At 60.0% G+C, this 19,495-nt stretch overlaps 1 protein-coding gene across 10 annotated transcripts in view; it reads right to left on the bottom strand.

Annotated features, from left to right (window-relative positions):
- Positions 1 to 19,495, bottom strand: part of ATP9B (ATPase phospholipid transporting 9B (putative)) — a 68,415-nt gene that overhangs the window by 18,037 nt on the left and 30,883 nt on the right. For all 10 annotated transcript variants that reach the window (XR_009545107.1, XR_009545108.1, XM_060174069.1 and 7 more), the window contains 3 exons: positions 13,487 to 13,567; positions 11,522 to 11,597; positions 9,161 to 9,237 (listed from right to left, as the gene is read on the bottom strand). Coding sequence is in view for 8 of the 10 variants with exons in the window: in XM_060174069.1 (XP_060030052.1) it covers positions 9,161 to 9,237; positions 11,522 to 11,597; positions 13,487 to 13,567 (234 nt within the window). In the remaining 2 variants the exon portion in view is untranslated. The remainder of the gene's footprint in view (positions 1 to 9,160; positions 9,238 to 11,521; positions 11,598 to 13,486; positions 13,568 to 19,495) is intronic.

The raw sequence follows: 19,495 nt of genomic DNA on the forward strand, positions 1-19,495 counted from the left end.
AGCAGAGGTCAGAGGACAAGGCCACCCTCCCCCCACAGCAGAGGTCAGAGGACAAGGCCAACCTCCCCCCAGCAGAGGTCAGAGGACAAGACCAACCTCCCCCCAGCAGAGGTCAGAGGACAAGACCAACCTCCCCCCCACAGCAGAGGTCAGAGGACAAGACCAACCTCCCCACAGCAGAGGTCAGAGGACAAGACCAACCTCCCCCCACAGCAGAGGTCAGAGGACAAGACCAACCTCCCCCCAGCAGAGGTCAGAGGGCAAGGCCATCCTCCCCCTTCCCCAGCAGAGGTCAGAGGACAAGACCAACCTCCCCCCTCCCCAGCAGAGGTCAGAGGACAAGGCTACACCCCCTCCACACACACAGCAGAGGTCAGAGGGCAAGGCCATCCTCCCCCCTCTCCAGCAGAGGTCAGAGGACAAGGCCACCCTCCCCCGAGCAGAGGTCAGAGGACAAGGCTACACCCCCTCTACACACACAGCAGAGGTCAGGGGGCAAGGCCACCCTCCCCCCTCTAGCAAAGGTCAGAGGACAAGGCCATCCTCCACCCTCCCCAGCAGAGGTCAGAGGACAAGGCCATACCCCTCCAGAGCTGAGGTCAGAGGACAGTCACACCCCATCCCCCCACAGCAGAGGTCAGAAGGCCAGGTCACCCCAACACACACGTAGCATGAGAACAGGGCTAGGCTGCCCAGCAGCCTGGGGACAGCACAGCCAGATGCTAAGTGCCACCAAGCTCTGGGGGAACCTGGCCGATGAGCCAGGGCGTGTCCATGTCTGTCATCTCACGGCCAGGCTCACACATCGCCCCGTCGCACATCCACACCTACTCAGACTCCTGAACCTGCAGGTGTGAGTGGACCCCCATCCCACCCATGGCCCTGAGGCCCTGTGATCCTTCTCATGGGCAGGAAGACCCTGTGCCAGGACCAGGAAGTGTCCCATCACCCAACAGCTGGGCAGTCCCGTGGGTGCTGACCTGTGCTCACACCTTCCACTCCGATCCTCTGAGAGTCCCACTCTGAGCTGCTGTGTCTGCGTGGTGGCTGCTGTGGGCCCCTGCATGGGGCTGGTTCTGCTGCCCTCAGAGGGGGTTGAGGGAGCAGCCCAGTGAGGACAGGGCCCGGGCCTCTGAGAGACCTGGCCAGCCCTGGGGGCTGAGGCCACCACCACAGCAGAGCAAGAGTAAGCGTGTCTACACTTCTCACTTGTTTAGTCTTTAAACAGTATCTACCTGTTGGATGTATAGAAGCTGAGAGGGAAGGGACAAAGACGGGGAGAGAGAGAGAGAGAGAGCAAGAGAGCGCCAGGCAGACACCTGCAGCCCTGCTTCACTACCTAAAATCTTTCCCGTGCAGGTGGGGAGTAGGGGGCTTGAACCCAGGTCCTTGTGCCTGGTGATGTATGTGCTCAGCCAGGTGTGCTGCCCTCCTGTATAGGATTTACATGGAGAAAGAGACTAGACTGCTCTCTGTTCACGATCAATAACGAGCAACGGGAATCACATTCTACAAAATCCACCCAGAATTCCTATTCTGTCCTTTAACCCTTTCAATTAGGTTCCTAGGTTTTTGTTTGTTTTTTAAGATTTTCCCCCCTTTATTGGGGGATTAATGTCTCCATCTTGGATGGAGCTTGAAGAGGACATGTTAAGTGAATTAAGTCAGAAACAGAAGGGTGAATATGGGAAGATTTTTTCCCTTTTTTTAAATGGGAGTTTAAAGGCTTATTGTACACTTATTGGCACATAGGGACAATCTCACCAGGACAGGCCTCTACAACACTCTCCCCCCCCCCCCAGGGCCTCCTCCTCCATCAGCACCAGGACCTGAAAGCCCCCCACCCCCAGAGTCCTTGACTTTGGGGCAAGACAGCAAACCCAGTCCACGTCCTACTTGGAGTTTCCCCTTCTATTCTCATGTCTCCACTTCTGCCCCTGAGTGAGACCAGCCCATCTGCATCCTCCTCTCTCGGGCTGATCTCACTTCCCAGGATTCCTTCCGGCTCCATCCAGGAGGAGGGGAAGAAGGTGACTCCATCACTCTTCACAGCTGAGTAGTATTCCACTGTGTATATACACCACAGCTTTCTCAGCCCCTCACCTGTTGTTGGACACCTGGGTTGCTCCCAGGTTTTGGCTGTTACACATTGTGCTGCTGTGAACACAGGTGCACACAGATCTCTCTGGATGGGTGTGTTGGGTTCCTTAGGGTCTGTCCCCAGGAAAGGAACTGCAGGGTCACAGGGCAGGTCCCCTTCCAGCCTTCTGAGAGTCTCCAGGCTGCTCTCCACAGGGGCTGGACCCAGTGACATTCCCAGCAGCAGTGAGGAGGCTCCTCTGTCCCCACAGCCTCTCCAGCATTTGCTGCTGCCTTTTCTGATGTGTGACATTCTCACAGGGGTGGAGTGGTGTCTCAATGTTGTCTTTATTTGTATTTCTCTGACAATAAGTGACTTGGAGCATTTTTTTCATAGTTTTTTTTTTTTTTTTTTTTGCCTTTTGGGTCTCTTGTTCGGTGAATATTCTGTTCATATCCTCTCCCCATTTTTGGGTGGGGTCATTAGTTCTCTTTTTGCTGAGCTCTTTATATGTTTTGGTTGTTAGCCTCTTGTCTGATGTGTGACATGTGAAGATCTCGCACCCTGTGAGGAGTCTCTTTGGGTGGGGGTTTCTTTTGCTGTGCAGAAGCTTTTCAGTTTGATGTAGTCCCGAGTTTATTTTTGTTTTCCTTGCTATCAGACTTGAGTCCTTTAGGACATCCATAAAGCTTGGATCAAAAGGGTTCTGCCAGTGTTTCCTCCAAGCATTTGACGGCTTCTGGTTCAATGTCCAAATCCTTGATCTAGTTGGAGTTTACTGTTGTTTATGGTGAGATGAAGTGGTTCAGTTTCATGCTTCTGCTTGTTTCAATCCAATTTTCCCAGAACCATTTGAAGAAGAGACTCTTTTCTCCATTTAATATTGTGGGCCCTGGTCAAAAATTTGATGTCCATAGGTGTGGGGACAAGATTTCATATCTCTCATAAGACACATACTCACACACCTGAGCTCTGCTCTCTCTGGCATATGGTAGAGTCGGGGCTGAACCTGTGAGAGCTTCTTGCAGGCACATCCTGGGCTCCACCATCGTGCGATCTCCCTGGCCCCATTTTGTCTTAAATGTGGTGACTTTGGAGGAACATAAAGACAGAACGTGCACTCTCAGCCCAGCATGTTGGTTATACTCAAGGTGATTTAAACTAAGCACCAGGTGGACTCGGGCAGGTAACATGGGCACTCTAAGTACCCAGGAACCCTCCACATTTCACTCTGGTTAGCCGGCACCCCTACGTCACCTTGCAGGTAGCGCCTCTGCCTGCACCGGGCTGAGCCCAGCTGGCACAGGCGATGGGGGCTCTCCACCAGGCAGGGCTGCACAGGCAGTGGCCAGAGCGGGCGCCGCCGGGTGAGGCACGGGCGTGTGTGGGAGGGAGCAGCCCCGGGACAGGGGGCAGACGCTCACCGCCGGGGACATTACACCGGGACGCAGTCATTTTTCTTTATATTGTTTGGAATTAAAAACGTATTAAATTGATCCGTGATGAGAATTCTGTTCTCTGTAGCTCACTCCCAGACCATGTCTGTATCTTAAGGCTATGAAACAATTTTTGTGATTGCAATAAAAAGACAAATTATTGACTTTAAGTTAACAAAATTGTTGCTTGAATGACTAAATAGTCAACCAAAACAAAATAAATCCTTTTCTAAATTGTGCTGCATGCAAGCTGCTGCCACAGGCCAGCGGGCACAGGCATGGCTCCTCCTTGTTCTGAGGCTCCAGTGGTGTCCGGTCCAGTGGTGGGCAGTTCAGTCCAGTGGTGGTGGTCCAGTCCAGTGGTGGGCAGTTCAGTCCAGTGGTGGGCGGTCCAGTGGCGGGCAGTTCAGTCCAGTGGTGGTAGTCCAGTCCAGTAGTGGGCGGTCTAGTGGTGAGCAGTTCAGTCCAGTGGTGGTCCAGTCCAGAGGTGGGCAGTCTAGCCCAGTGGTGGGTGGTTCAGTACAGTGTGGCAGCTCAGACCTCAGTCTCACAGACCATGGTCAGCCATGGCATGGCTGCTGGGCCACCTAGACCACATACCCCAAGGCTACATGACAGGCCACATGGGTTGAGAGGACATCTGTGGGTGCCTGGGAATCCCCTTCTGCCCAGTCAGGGGAGTCACATCACAGCTGCTGAGGATATGGTGGAGGATGGCTCAGGCCACTGCCCTGGATCACAGTCAGGGGCCCAGCACACATGACCAAGTCTGGGACCAGGCAGCAGAATATAACACCTGGCCGGCAGTAATGAGAGATAGTCAGCAGAGAGTAACACCTGGCCGTCAGTCACTGAGAGAGACAGTCAGCAGAGAGTAACACCTGGCCGTCAGTCACTGAGAGAGACAGTCAGCAGAGAGTAACACCTGGCCGTCAGTCACTGAGAGAGACAGTCAGCAGAGAGTAACACCTGGCCGTCAGTCACTGGGAGAGACAGTCAGCAGAGAGTAACACCTGGCTGTCAGTCACTGGGAGAGACAGTCAGCAGAGAGTAACACCTGGCCATCAGTCACTGGGAGAGACAGTCAGCAGAGTGTAACACCTGGCCGTCAGTCACAGAGAGACAGTCAGCAGAGAGTAACACCTGGCCGTCAGTCACTGGGAGAGACAGTCAGCAGAGAGTAACACCTGGCCGTCAGTCACTGAGAGACAGTCAACTGAGAAAGACAGACTTCATGATCAGGGGACCTTGGCAGTCCAGCGGTGCCAGCGGTGAGAAGCAGTGGGGCTGTCTGTCTGTCTGTGAGGCATGACAGCGTCTTCCCAGCAGCCAGCACATGTGGGGAGCAGTGGTACTGCCCACGGTCACCATGGGATCACCTAGTCTTGGCACCTGGCCTCTGGCAGCTGGCGTCATGACTGGCAAGAGAGTGCCAGCCTGTAACAGTCTCCCTGGAGCCACGTTCCCTCCCATGTGGCCAAGTTCTATTAATGTGACTCCAGTTGGCGTCACCAAGCAGCCGTTAGTCACGCATGTGCCTTATAATTTAAACCTCCGCAAAATATTACTGTAAAAGTAATTCCCTAATAACAAAGACTTTTGATTGGCTCAGAATTTTGTGTGACTAAGTCTGGAGGCCCTGGGTCCTCAGGGGCAGGGAGGGGCCGGGGGTGGCGCAGGGAGGGGCTGGGGCACCACTAGGCCAGTGTGCCCCCATGGGCAGGCTGAGGCACCTGGACACAGTGGGCCTGTCCACAGCGCAAAGAGTCCCCAGGGCGGCCACAGGGCCAGGCCAGGTACAGATACAGGCCCGAGACCAGGGCACCCAGGAAGGCCAAGCCGGGGCTGAGCGTGGGAGCTCCATGGTTCAGCCAGCACGTGGGGCCCGTGGACGGGGTGGCACGTCACCCCTCGTGACGAGCAAGGTGGCACAGTCTAGGTGCAGGTAGACGGGCAATAGCGGAAAGCTTCCCACAGAGCTGGGGCATAGTTCAGGCAGTGGAGGCATGTTCTAGGGGGTGGGTGGGCACTCCTACCAGAATGGGCCTGGGTGGGGGCTCTTCCTGGGGGGGGGTCAGGGACAGCCAGTGGCTGGGACCCCAGACCAGGGGCATGTGAGTGGGGAACCGAGTGGGGGTGACACAGGTGTGTCCTGGGGGGACTGAGTGGTGAGACCAGGTCAGGGCCACTCTCGGTACCTCCTCCCCGGCCCAGGTCGGCCATGCCCACCTGTCCTGACCCCAGGAAGGAGCCCCATCCTGCCCCAGCCCAGCCTCCCCTCTTAGGCCCAGCCTTGCCCCACAGGTCCTGTTTCCACCAGCCACACTGAGCCCCAGCTCTCGGGGCTTGGAAGAGGCGACCACCTGCCTGTGACTGCACCCAGCTCCCCACCCAGGGTGCCTCCGTCTTCCTGTGCCGCCACTATGGCCTCCTCTCCGTGCTCCCACCCTCTCCCTCCTCCCCGTGCTCCCACCCTGCCCCCTCCTCTCCGTGCTCCCACCCTGTCCCTCCTCTCCGTGCTCCCACCCTGTCCCTCCTCTCTGTGCTCCCACCCTGCCCCCTCCTCTCCGTGCTCCCACCCTGCCCCCTCCTCTCCGTGCTCCCACCCTGTCCCCTCCTCTCCGTGCTCCCACCCTGTCCCCTCCTCTCCGTGCTCCCACCCTGTCCCCTCCTCTCCGTGCTCCCACCCTGTCCCTCCTCTCCGTGCTCCCACCCTGTCCCCTCCTCTCCGTGCTCCCACCCTGCCCCCTCCTCTCCGTGCTCCCACCCTGCCCCCTCCTCTCCGTGCTCCCACCCTGCCCCCTCCTCTCCGTGCTCCCACCCTGTCCCCTCCTCTCCGTGCTCCCACCCTCTCCCTCCTCTCTGTGCTCCCACCCTCTCCCCTCCTCTCCGTGCTCCCACCCTGTCCCCTCCTCTCCGTGCTCCCACCCTGTCCCCTCCTCTCCGTGCTCCCACCCTCTCCCTCCTCTCCATGCTCCCACCCTGTCCCCTCCTCTCCGTGCTCCCACCCTGTCCCCTCCTCTCCGTGCTCCCACCCTCTCCCTCCTCTCCGTGCTCTCACTCTCTCCCTCCTCCCCGTGCTCCTACCCTACCCTCCTCTCCGTGCTCCCACCCTGTCCCCTCCTCTCCATGCTCCCACCCTGTCCCCTCCTCTCCGTGCTCCCACCCTGTCCCCTCCTCTCCATGCTCCCACCCTGTCCCCTCCTCTCCGTGCTCCTGCCCTCTCGCCTCCTCTCTGTGCTCCCACCCTCTCCCCTTCTTCCTCTGCATGCTCTGCATCTGCTCAGCAGGGTCCAGCCTCTGGGGTGAGAGTTGAGCACCAGGGAGAAGGGTCAGGTGAGGGGGAGGACTCAGGACGGTGGGACATGCGAGGCCCCTGGTCGAGGTGGCGTCACCACATGACTGGGACACCAGCCACAGGACAAGCCAGCGGCTGAGGGCAGAGGCCAGCACAGGGCTGAGATGGCACTAGGGCCACTGGCCCAGGCGGGAGTCACAGTGACGAGGACGGGCCTCAGCCGGCTAGCTGAGCAGAACAGGCGTCATGGCATGGTATGTGGTCCCACAAGGCTGCCCACCCATTGGCCTGCTGCTCGGAGCCCACGGAAGGCAGATCCCCCCAGCCCAGCCCAGCCCAGCCCAGCCCAGCCCACAGCCCTGAATGTGCTCAGAAGGGCAGACCCACACTGCTGTCCCCAGCACCCAGGCAGGCAGGAGCCACCCCTGTGGGCACCCCAGCCACTGTGAGGCAGACCCACGCCGCTGTCCCCAGCACCCAGGCGGGCAGGAGCCACCCCTGTGGGCACCCTGGCCACTGTGAGGCAGACCCACGCCGCTGTCCCCAGCACCCAGGCCGTTGTCCCCAGCACCCAGGCGGGCAGGAGCCACCCCTGTGGGCACCCTGGCCACTGTGAGGCAGACCCACACCGCTGTCCCCAGCACCCAGGCGGGCAGGAGCCACCCCTGTGGGCACCCTGGCCACTGTGAGGCAGACCCACACCGCTGTCCCCAGCACCCAGGCTGCTGTCCCCAGCACCCAGGCGGGCAGGAGCCACCCCTGTGGGCACCCTGGCCACTGTGAGGCAGACCCACGCTGCTGTCCCCAGCACCCAGGCCGTTGTCCCCAGCACCCAGGCGGGCAGGAGCCACCCCTGTGGGCACCCTGGCCACTGTGAGGCAGACCCACGCCGCTGTCCCCAGCACCCAGGCCGTTGTCCCCAGCACCCAGGTGGGCAGGAGGCACCCCCTGTGGGCACCCCGGCCACTGGGGGGCAGACCTCGCCTCAAGGGCTTCACGGACTATGGAGGCTGCTGCTCCCCGACAGAAACTCGTGTGAGGACTCACTCTGGTCTGACTCCCCAAGCGGCCTGAAGTCCATGCTTCCCACAGAAGACACAGCAGGAAGGAACCCCCAGGCGGCCCCTCAGGGGACAGAAGGAAACACCCAGCTCACACTAGGGATAGCAAACCCCAGAAACATTTCATTCAACAGTTGGGCATCTCTGAGCGAAGGAGGAGGAGGGTTTCAGAGCGCAACCAGCAACTTGTAAACTAACTTGGTTTCACCTGCTTCTCTAAGTCAAACACCTGAACTCACTTCCATCAGACAGATGGGAAGACTAGACCTACAATGTGCTGCCGTCAGACGAGGTGCCACAGAGACAGACACCTTACAAGATGACCGTCCTCAGGAAAGGTCAAAGTTCAAGACTAGGCCTACAATGTGCTGCCATCAGACGAGGTGCCACAGAGACAGACACCTTACAAGATGACCGTCCTCAGGAAAGGTCAAAGTTCAAAACTAGACCTACAATGTGCTGCCGTCAGAGACAGACACCTTACAAGATGACCGTCCTCAGGAAAGGTGAAAGTTCAAGATTAGCAAGGAAAGCTGCGACCCAGTCCACAGAGTGGATGGGGGGTTAGGTCAGGAAGACCTCTGGACTGAGTGGGCATTACAGGGGGGCGGGGGCAGCCAGGCAGGCTGGGCAGGGGGGCCAGAACCAGGGGCAGGTTGCTCCTCCTATGGGGGGGGGGAGGTGTGACAAGAAGGGGCTCCCTTGGCTGGCCTACCTTGTATTGGGTGGGTGGTAAGAGTGGGAGTCCTTGGCTGGCCTACCTTCTTTTTAGGTGGGTAGGGGTGGTAAGAGCGGGCCCCCTTTGCCTGGCCTACCTTGTTTTTATGTGCGTTTAACCTGTTGCGCTACCACCCGACCCCCTCTACCTGTTTTTAGGTGGGTGGTAAGAGCGGGCGTCCTTGGCTGGCCTACCTTGTATTGGGTGGGTGGTAAGAGTGGGCCCCCTTTGCCTGGCCTACCTTGTTTTTAGGTGGGTGGTAAGAGTGGGCGCCCTTGGCTGGCCTACCTTTTATTGGGTGGGTGGTAAGAGCGGGTGCCCTTGGCTGGCCTACCTTGTTTTTGGGTGGGTGGTAAGAGTGGGCGCCCTTGGCTGGCCTACCTTTTATTGGGTGGGTGCTAAGAGTGGGTGCCCTTGGCTGGCCTACCTTTTATTGGGTGGGTGCTAAGAGTGGGCGCCCTTGGCTAGCCTACCTTGTTTTTGGGTGGGTGGTAAGAGCGGGCGCCCTTGGCTGGCCTACCTTGTTTCTGGGTGGGTGGTAAGAGTGGGCACCCTTGGCTGGCCTACCTTGTTTTTGGGGTGGGACGTATTCATCACACTTCGAGTCTCCTGTCCCGTGTAAATGACCACACCTAGGACCGTACCTGTGGAGACAGGAGACCAGCCTTACGCCTGTGCTGGGACACCATGGGCTCCCTGGACCGGGGCAGAACCAAGTCCACCTGCTAAGTCCATCTGACTCAGCTTTCAGGGTCTTGGTGTTCACTCGGTGGCAAGAGAGAATGTGAGGAGCACTCATCCCACCTCCTGCGGGAGGGAGGAGCGCCCACCCTGACCCCAAGCTCACATGACCTGCACCCTGGGGGAGCTGCCCTGGGCAACGAGGTGGGAGCCCCTCAGCCCTTCACTGAGACGCTGCCCGCGAGCGGCCTGAGAGCGAGAGTCCCCGCAGGGAGGGCGAGGGTGAGGCCGGGCCGGCGGCGCCCTGAGGAGTCTGCCCTGTGAGGAGGCCGTGCTCGGACAGGACAGCGGGGTGTCTGACAGCCACTCGCATGCGGCGTGAGCCCTCTCGGCCTTGGACGTCCGGAGGCCCCAGCTCTGCTCGGCACCCTCTCGCGGAGGTCAGGGGTCAGGGTTCACAACACTCTGGCTGAGGTCAGGGGTCAGATGGTCTGGCACACGCCTGCCCGGGAGATGCAGGGGAGGAAGGGACCGGAACCCTGACAAGCTTGTGGGCCCCGGGCAGGGCAGGGGTCGCTCCCAGACACAGGCTGCGGCCGTGGGGGTCTGGCTCTGGGCATGGGGCTCCTCCCGCCAGGGCGAAGGGGTGGGACCGCTACCGCGGGCGTCAAGGACAGCCGGGGGCCCCAGCCGGCGTGCTCAGCCACCCGAGGGGGGCATCACACCGCTGCCCACGCGAAGGGCGGTGCCGCCCAGGGGACAGGCCACAGGGTGTCAGTCCAGGGACCTGCCTCGGCTCTCCAGGCTCCCCCAGACTGGGTGTGGTGCCCTATCCCCACCGGGCCCCGTGCCAGCCCACCGCCACCCGCTCAAGTGTCTCCGGCACCAGCACACGAGAGCCGCCAGTCACTGCAGGGTCTGGAGGCGCCTGGGCACGGGGTGGCACTGAGGACACCTGGCGGGACGGCTCACGGCGAGCCAGTAAGGCCGGCCAGCCGAGGACACCGAGGACACCCAGACCACGCGCAGGCCTTCCAGGGCAGAGGCTCAGTCCTTCCTCAGCGCTGAGAGCCTACGACTGGGGTGACGCTCGCCTGAGCTCACAGCAACGCCCGTGGGCACCTGACGGAACTGTGCTCTCTCTGCCCGTGGGCACCTGACTGAACTGCGCTCTCTCTGCCCGTGGGCCCCTGACTGAACTGCGCTCTCTCTGCCCGTGGGCCCCTGACTGAACTGCGCTCTCTCTGCCCGTGGGCACCTGACTGAACTGCGCTCTCTCTGCCCGTGGGCCCCTGACTGAACTGCGCTCTCTCTGCCCGTGGGCCCCTGACTGAACTGCGCTCTCTCTGCCCGTGGGCCCCTGACTGAACTGCGCTCTCTCTGCCCGTGGGCCCCTGACTGAACTGCGCTCTCTCTGCCCGTGGGCCCCTGACTGAACTGCGCTCTCTCTGCCCGTGGGCCCCTGACTGAACTGCGCTCTCTCTGCCCGTGGGCCCCTGACTGAACTGCGCTCTCTCTGCCCGTGGGCCCCTGACTGAACTGCGCTCTCTCTGCCCGTGGGCCCCTGACTGAACTGCGCTCTCTCTGCCCGTGGGCCCCTGACTGAACTGCGCTCTCTCTGCCCGTGGGCCCCTGACTGAACTGCGCTCTCTCTGCCCGTGGGCCCCTGACTGAACTGCGCTCTCTCTGCCCGTGGGCACCTGACTGAACTGCGCTCTCTCTGCCCGTGGGCACCTGACTGAACTGCGCTCTCTCTGCCCGTGGGCCCCTGACTGAACTGCGCTCTCTCTGCCCGTGGGCTCCTGACTGAACTGCGCTCTCTCTGCCCGTGGGCTCCTGACTGAACTGCGCTCTCTCTGCCCGTGGGCCCCTGACTGAACTGCGCTCTCTCTGCCCGTGGGCCCCTGACTGAACTGCGCTCTCTCTGCCCGTGGGCTCCTGACTGAACTGCGCTCTCTCTGCCCGTGGGCCCCTGACTGAACTGCGCTCTCTCTGCCCGTGGGCTCCTGACTGAACTGCGCTCTCTCTGCCCGTGGGCTCCTGACGGAACTGTGCTCTCTCTGCCCGTGGGCTCCTGACGGAACTGCTCTCTCTGCCTGTGGGCCCCTGACGGAACATACTTTGCTTGTGGGGCTCACACTAGAGTGGACATGTCTGTGCGTGGGTAGCCTGTGATCCATCTCTGTGTGTCTGAACTCCCGGCACTTCTGCCGTCTGTGTGTGAGACTGCATAGGGCTGGTGCTCACCTGAGGCGACCACAGCGCTGGCCCACAGCGTGTTTTCAATGCTGAGACTCTCGTGGACAGGCGGGTCGCTGTCCTCCTGTGAGGGCAAGAACATGGCAATGGCTGCAGGTCCCCAGCCCACAGTACCGGCTTTGGCCACCTGAGCAGCAGGGAGAGGAAGTGAAAAGGGGGTGGAACACGACGCTCACAAGATGTGTGCAGGTGCCCGCGCGGGGGACTGATGTTCTGGGGGCTGTTGGGAGCTTGTTCCTGGGGGCGCTTGGGCATTCAGGGAGATGTCCACTCTCGCAGGGTCCCCCAGTGCCTGATACATGCTCCCAGCCCCTGCACTCGGGGAGTCGGGGCAGACAGTGCCCATCCTGCCTCAGGGGGTCCTGGGGAGACCCCTCCCCAAGTATCTGCCCCTCCTAGGGGCCTCGTCCGGGGCAGAGCACCCTGTTTCCAACTGGGCCCCTCATGGGAGCCATGGGGAGGATGTTCAGAGACAGTCAGTCACAGGGAAGGCTGAGGAGCCCAGAGACAGGCTCAGAAGAATGTACAAAACCCCTTGTGACAGCCACGTGACCTGAGAGGACCTAGACCCCATGTGACAGCCACATGACCTCAGAGAAGACCAAGACACCATGTGACCCCCAGGTGACCTCAGAGAGGACCTGACACCCCATGTGACAGCCATGTGACCTCAGAGAGGACCTGACACCTCACGTGACACCCACGTGACCTCAGAGAGGACCTGACACCCCATGTGACAGCCAGGTGACTTCCTCAGAGAGGACCTGACACCCCATGTGACAGCCACATGACCTCAGACAGGACCTGACACCCCATGTGACAGCCACGTGACCTCAGACAGGACCTGACACCCCATGTGACAGCCACGTGACCTCAGAGAGGACCTGACACCCCATGTGACAGCCACGTGACCTCAGACAGGACCTGACACCCCATGTGACAGCCACGTGACCTCAGAGAGGATCTGACACCCCATGTGACCCCCAGGTGACCTCAGAGAGGATCTGACACCCCATGTGACAGCCAGGTGACCTCCTCAGAGAGGACCTGACACCCCATGTGACAGCCAGGTGACCTCAGAGAGGATCTGACACCCCATGTGACAGCCAGGTGACCTCAGAGAGGACCTGACACCCCATGTGACAGCCAGGTGACCTCAGAGAGGACCTGACACCCCATGTGACAGCCACGTGACTTCAGAGAGGATCTGACACCCCATGTGACAGCCAGGTGACCTCAGAGAGGACCTGACACCCCATGTGACAGCCACGTGACCTCAGAGAGGATCTGACACCCCATGTGACACCCACGTGACCTCAGAGAGGACCTGACACCCCATGTGACAGCCACGTGACCTCAGAGAGGATCTGACACCCCATGTGACAGCCAGGTGACCTCAGAGAGGACCTGACACCCCATGTGACAGCCACGTGACCTTAGAGAGGACCTAACATCCCATGTGACAGCCACGTGACCTCAGAGAGGATCTGACACCCCATGTGACAGCCAGGTGACCTCAGACAGGATCTGACACCCCATGTGACAGTCAGGTGACCTCCTCAGAGAGGACCTGACACCCCATGTGACAGCCAGGTGACCTCAGAGAGGACCTGACACCCCATGTGACAGCCAGGTGACCTCCTCAGAGAGGACTTGACCTTGCCTCCCTGCTCGGCCAGCCCCAGGGCCTGGGTGTGGCTGGCGGCTCAGGACAGACACAGGCCCCCGCCCTGTGCGGTGACCCTGCTGCACACGGCCCTTCACGCCTCCCAGTGCAGAGGACAAGTGGCCTTCGCACAATCCAGACACAACACAGGCCGCGGGAACTGAGCAGCACCCTCACACAGCACTTGCCCACAGGACCAGCCCCCACCCTGTGCCGCCCGGGCCTCTGGATGACCCCAGGACGCAGGGCCGAGGCGCAGGGCCCGGAGGTGCATGGCGGGGACTCACCCTGGTGAAGGTGCCTTCGAAGCTGTGGATGTCCATCTGGGGCTTCTGGGCGCACACGTAGGCGCGGATGGAGAACAGGTCCTGCGGGCAAGAGCTCAGTCGGACACACGCTGCTGGGCACACGCGGCCCTGTCACCTCACCTCTGGGGACACGCAGCCCTGTCACCTCACCTCCGGGGACACTTGGCCCTGTCACCTCACCTCCGGGGATACGCGGCCCTATCACCTCACCTCTGCAGACACGCGGCCCTGTCACCTCACCTCCAGGGACACGCGGCCCTGTCACCTCACCTCTGCAGACACGCGGCCCTGTCACCTCACCTCCAGGGACACTCTTCCCTGTTGGCATTGACCAACTCCTTGAGTCGCCTGTCCTCTCTGCGTCAGGAGCCTTTTTGGGTGACAGGTGCTGCCATGGTTCAGTCACACTCCCCAAGTCCTCCCCCAGCTCTCCAGGACCCCCAGTGCCCCGCCTTGCCCTGTAGGAGCCCCCAGCCGGGGTGGCAGGAAGGCAGATGCCCTGAGACCCTCTGACCATGCCCACTAGGAGGGTGGGCACACGGGATGCCGGGAAGGGACGGCCACACAGCGGGCCTCCAGGGCAGTGACCGGGCCACTCAGAGAGCTGCCCCCACCGCTTGCTGCTGCCATCTAAGCATCTTTCTCGAGGTCCACAGTGAACCCCCAGGCCAAGGGCAGGGTCTGTCACGTGGCCACTGCGAAGAGAACCACCTTTTGTTCGGTAAAGCTAATTAGCCTGGATGGTGTCGTCTGTGCTGTGAGGCTCCAAAATACCTCAGCTGTCAGGGCCACTGAGGCCACCGAAACCCCAGCGCAGTCAGCACCATCCTCATGGCACATCAGGAGTGTCCTGGGGTCTGCAGAGCTGGGGCTGCGGGCTGGGGCTGAGGGGGTGAGAGGGTGAGAGCTGAGGGTCTGAGGGCTGAGGGCTGAGGGTCTGAGGGCTGAGGGTCTGAGGGGCTGAGGGCTGAGGGTCTGAGGGGCTGAGGGGCTGAGGGCTGAGGGTATGAGGGGCTGAGGGCTGAGGGTCTGAGGGTCTGAGGGCTGAGGGTCTGAGGGCTGAGGGGCTGAGGGCTGAGGGGCTGAGGGCTGAGGGGCTGAGGGGCTGAGGGCTGAGGGTCGAGGGCTGAGGGCTGATGGGCTGAGGGCTGAGAGCTGAGGGGCTGAGGGGCAGAGGGGTTGAGGGTCTGAGGGCTGAGGGGCTGAGGGGCTGAGGGGCAGAGGGGCTGAGGGTCTGAGGGCTGAGGGGCTGAGGGGCAGAGGGTCTGAGGGCTGAGGGCCGAGGGTCTGAGGGGCTGAGGGCTGAGTGGCTGAGGGGCAGAGGGTCTGAGGGCTGAGGGTCTGAGGGGCTGAGGGGCTGAGGGCCTGAGGGCTGAGGGGCTGAGGGTTGAGGAGCTGAGGGCCACGGGCTGAGTGGATGGGGATGAGGGCTGAGTGTCCACGTGGGTGTGGTTGCGGGTTTGGGGCTGAAGTGCTTATGCCTTTGGGGCTGAGTGGCATGTGGGTGAGGTGCTGTGGTTTGAGGAGTGAATGCTGGGATTAGTTGCTGATGGCTGAGGTGTGATGAGTGAGGGCTAGAGCTGATGGGCTGACTGGGTGCGGCTCTGCTGGCTGAGTTGTGAGGGGATATGGCTTTGGGAGTTGGAGCTTAGGGGCTGAGCGTCTTGCGGTTTAAGGTGTTAAAGGTGAGCTGAGTGGTTGAGGGCTGCGTGTTTGTGGGCTAGAGCTAAGAGGCTGAGGAGTGGGCAGCTGAAGGTTTGAAGGGTGAAGGGCTGAGGGCTGGAGCTGAGTGAGGGCTGAGGTCCAGGAGGGACTCCAACCCTGAGATCATGCCCACTGCACCCAGCTGCCCACTGACCAGCTGACCATTGGGGTGCACAGCAGAGACTGGAGCAGAGCTGCACCTCCTTCCCTCCCTCTCCCTCCTCTCTCTTTCTCTCCCCCCTCCCTCTTCCTTTCTCACTGTGTCTCTGTCCCCGTCTCCTCCCTCTCTATATCTCTCCCTTTCTCTCTCTCTTCCTGTGTGTCTCTCTCCCCCTCTGTCTCCTCCCTCTCCCTTTCTCTCTCTCTTCCTGTGTGTCTCTCTCCCCCTCTGTCTCCTCCCTCTCCCTTTCTCTCTCTCTTCCTGTGTGTCTCTCTCCCCCTCTGTCTCCTCCCTCTCCCTTTCTCTCTCTCTTCCTGTGTGTCTCTCCCCCTCTGTCTCCTCCCTCTCCCTTTCTCTCTCTCTTCCTGTGTGTCTCTCCCCCTGTCTCCTCCCTCTCCCTTTCTCTCTCTCTTCCTGTGTCTCTCTCCGTCTCCTCCCTCTCCCTTTCTCTCTCTCTTCCTGTGTCTCTCTCTCCCCCTCTGTCTCCTCCCTCTCCCTTTCTCTCTCTCTTCTTGTGTGTCTCTCTCCCTGTCTCCTCCCTCTCCCTTTCTCTCTCTCTCCCCCTCTGTCTCCTCCCTCTCCCTTTCTCTCTCTCTTCCTGTGTGTCTCTCTCCCCCTCTGTCTCCTCCCTCTCCCTTTCTCTCTCTCTTCCTGTGTGTCTCTCCCCCTCTGTCTCCTCCCTCTCCCTTTCTCTCTCTCTTCCTGTGTGTCTCTCCCCCTCTGTCTCCTCCCTCTCCCTTTCTCTCTCTCTTCCTGTGTGTCTCTCCCCCTCTGTCTCCTCCCTCTCCCTTTCTCTCTCTCTTCCTGTGTCTCTCTCCCCCTCTGTCTCCTCCCTCTCCCTTTCTCTCTCTCTTCCTGTGTGTCTCTCCCCCTCTGTCTCCTCCCTCTCCCTTTCTCTCTCTCTTCCTGTGTGTCTCTCCCCCTCTGTCTCCTCCCTCTCCCTTTCTCTCTCTCTTCCTGTGTGTCTCTCCCCCTCTGTCTCCTCCCTCTCCCTTTCTCTCTCTCTTCCTGTGTCTCTCTCACCCTCTGTCTCCTCCCTCTCCCTTTCTCTCTCTCTTCTTGTGTGTCTCTCTCCCTGTCTCCTCCCTCTCCCTTTCTCTCTCTCTCCCCCTCTGTCTCCTCCCTCTCCCTTTCTCTCTCTCTTCCTGTGTGTCTCTCTCCCCCTCTGTCTCCTCCCTCTCCCTTTCTCTCTCTCTTCCTGTGTGTCTCTCCCCCTCTGTCTCCTCCCTCTCCCTTTCTCTCTCTCTTCCTGTGTGTCTCTCCCCCTCTGTCTCCTCCCTCTCCCTTTCTCTCTCTCTTCCTGTGTCTCTCTCACCCTCTGTCTCCTCCCTCTCCCTTTCTCTCTCTCTTCCTGTGTGTCTCTCTCCCCCTCTGTCTCCTCCCTCTCCCTTTCTCTCTCTCTTCCTGTGTGTCTCTCTCCCCCTCTGTCTCCTCCCTCTCCCTTTCTCTCTCTTCCTGTGTGTCTCTCTCCCCCTCTGTCTCCTCCCTCTCCCTTTCTCTCTCTCTTCCTGTGTGTCTCTCTCCCCCTCTGTCTCCTCCCTCTCCCTTTCTCTCTCTCTTCCTGTGTGTCTCTCTCCCCCTCTGTCTCCTCCCTCTCCCTTTCTCTCTCTCTTCCTGTGTGTCTCTCCCCCTCTGTCTCCTCCCTCTCCCTTTCTCTCTCTCTTCCTGTGTGTCTCTCCCCCTGTCTCCTCCCTCTCCCTTTCTCTCTCTCTTCCTGTGTCTCTCTCCGTCTCCTCCCTCTCCCTTTCTCTCTCTCTTCCTGTGTCTCTCTCTCCCCCTCTGTCTCCTCCCTCTCCCTTTCTCTCTCTCTTCTTGTGTGTCTCTCTCCCTGTCTCCTCCCTCTCCCTTTCTCTCTCTCTCCCCCTCTGTCTCCTCCCTCTCCCTTTCTCTCTCTCTTCCTGTGTGTCTCTCTCCCCCTCTGTCTCCTCCCTCTCCCTTTCTCTCTCTCTTCCTGTGTGTCTCTCCCCCTCTGTCTCCTCCCTCTCCCTTTCTCTCTCTCTTCCTGTGTGTCTCTCCCCCTCTGTCTCCTCCCTCTCCCTTTCTCTCTCTCTTCCTGTGTGTCTCTCCCCCTCTGTCTCCTCCCTCTCCCTTTCTCTCTCTCTTCCTGTGTCTCTCTCACCCTCTGTCTCCTCCCTCTCCCTTTCTCTCTCTCTTCCTGTGTGTCTCTCCCCCTCTGTCTCCTCCCTCTCCCTTTCTCTCTCTCTTCCTGTGTCTCTCTCACCCTCTGTCTCCTCCCTCTCCCTTTCTCTCTCTCTTCCTGTGTGTCTCTCTCCCCTCTGTCTCCTCCCTCTCCCTTTCTCTCTCTCTTCCTGTGTGTCTCTCCCCCTCTGTCTCCTCCCTCTCCCTTTCTCTCTCTCTTCCTGTGTGTCTCTCTCCCCCTGTCTCCTCCCTCTCCCTTTCTCTCTCTCTTCCTGTGTGTCTCTCACCCTCTGTCTCCTCCCTCTCCCTTTCTCTCTCTCTTCCTGTGTGTCTCTCCCCCTCTGTCTCCTCCCTCTCCCTTTCTCTCTCTCTTCCTGTGTGTCTCTCTCCCCCTGTCTCCTCCCTCTCCCTTTCTCTCTCTCTTCCTGTGTGTCTCTCTCCCCCTGTCTCCTCCCTCTCCCTTTCTCTCTCTCTTCCTGTGTGTCTCTCCCCCTCTGTCTCCTCCCTCTCCCTTTCTCTCTCTCTTCCTGTGTGTCTCTCCCCCTCTGTCTCCTCCCTCTCCCTTTCTCTCTCTCTTCCTGTGTCTCTCTCACCCTCTGTCTCCTCCCTCTCCCTTTCTCTCTCTCTTCCTGTGTGTCTCTCTCCCCTCTGTCTCCTCCCTCTCCCTTTCTCTCTCTCTTCCTGTGTGTCTCTCCCCCTCTGTCTCCTCCCTCTCCCTTTCTCTCTCTCTTCCTGTGTGTCTCTCTCCCCTCTGTCTCCTCCCTCTCCCTTTCTCTCTCTCTTCCTGTGTGTCTCTCCCCCTCTGTCTCCTCCCTCTCCCTTTCTCTCTCTCTTCCTGTGTGTCTCTCTCCCCCTCTGTCTCCTCCCTCTCCCTTTCTCTCTCTCTTCCTGTGTGTCTCTCCCCGTCTCCTCCCTCTCCCTTTCTCTCTCTCTTCCTGTGTGTCTCTCCCCCTGTCTCCTCCCTCTCCCTTTCTCTCTCTCTTCCTGTGTGTCTCTCTCCCCCTCTGTCTCCTCCCTCTCCCTTTCTCTCTCTCTTCCTGTGTGTCTCTCTCCCCCTGTCTCCTCCCTCTCCCTTTCTCTCTCTCTTCCTGTGTGTCTCTCTCCCTCTGTCTCCTCCCTCTCCCTTTCTCTCTCTCTTCCTGTGTGTCTCTCTCCCCCTGTCTCCTCCCTCTCCCTTTCTCTCTCTCTTCCTGTGTCTCTCTCCCCCTCTGTCTCCTCCCTCTCCCTTTCTCTCTCTCTTCCTGTGTCCCTCTCCCTTTCTCTCTCTCTTCCTGTGTCTCTCTCTCCCTCTGTCTCCTCCCTCTCCCTTTCTCTCTCTCTTCCTGTGTCTCTCCCCCTCTGTCTCCTCCCTCTCCCTTTCTCTCTCTCTTCCTGTGTCTCTCTCCCCCTCTGTCTCCTCCCTCTCCCTTTCTCTCTCTCTTCCTGTGTGTCTCTCTCCCCCTCTGTCTCCTCCCTCTCCCTTTCTCTCTCTCTTCCTGTGTCTCTCTCCCCCTCTGTCTCCTCCCTCTCCCTTTCTCTCTCTCTTCCTGTGTGTCTCTCCCCCTCTGTCTCCTCCCTCTCCCTTTCTCTCTCTCTCCCCCTCTGTCTCCTCCCTCTCCCTTTCTCTCTCTCTTCCTGTGTGTCTCTCCCCGTCTCCTCCCTCTCCCTTTCTCTCTCTCTTCCTGTGTGTCTCTCCCCCTGTCTCCTCCCTCTCCCTTTCTCTCTCTCTTCCTGTGTGTCTCTCTCCCCCTCTGTCTCCTCCCTCTCCCTTTCTCTCTCTCTTCCTGTGTGTCTCTCTCCCCCTGTCTCCTCCCTCTCCCTTTCTCTCTCTCTTCCTGTGTCTCTCTCCCACTCTGTCTCCTCCCTCTCCCTTTCTCTCTCTCTTCCTGTGTCTCTCTCCCCCTCTGTCTCCTCCCTCTCCCTTTCTCTCTCTCTTCCTGTGTCTCTCTCTCCCTCTGTCTCCTCCCTCTCCCTTTCTCTCTCTCTTCCTGTGTCTCTCCCCCTCT

Source organism: Erinaceus europaeus, chromosome 15 (assembly GCF_950295315.1).
Source record: "Erinaceus europaeus chromosome 15, mEriEur2.1, whole genome shotgun sequence".
NCBI classification, from domain to species: Eukaryota; Metazoa; Chordata; class Mammalia; order Eulipotyphla; family Erinaceidae; genus Erinaceus; species Erinaceus europaeus.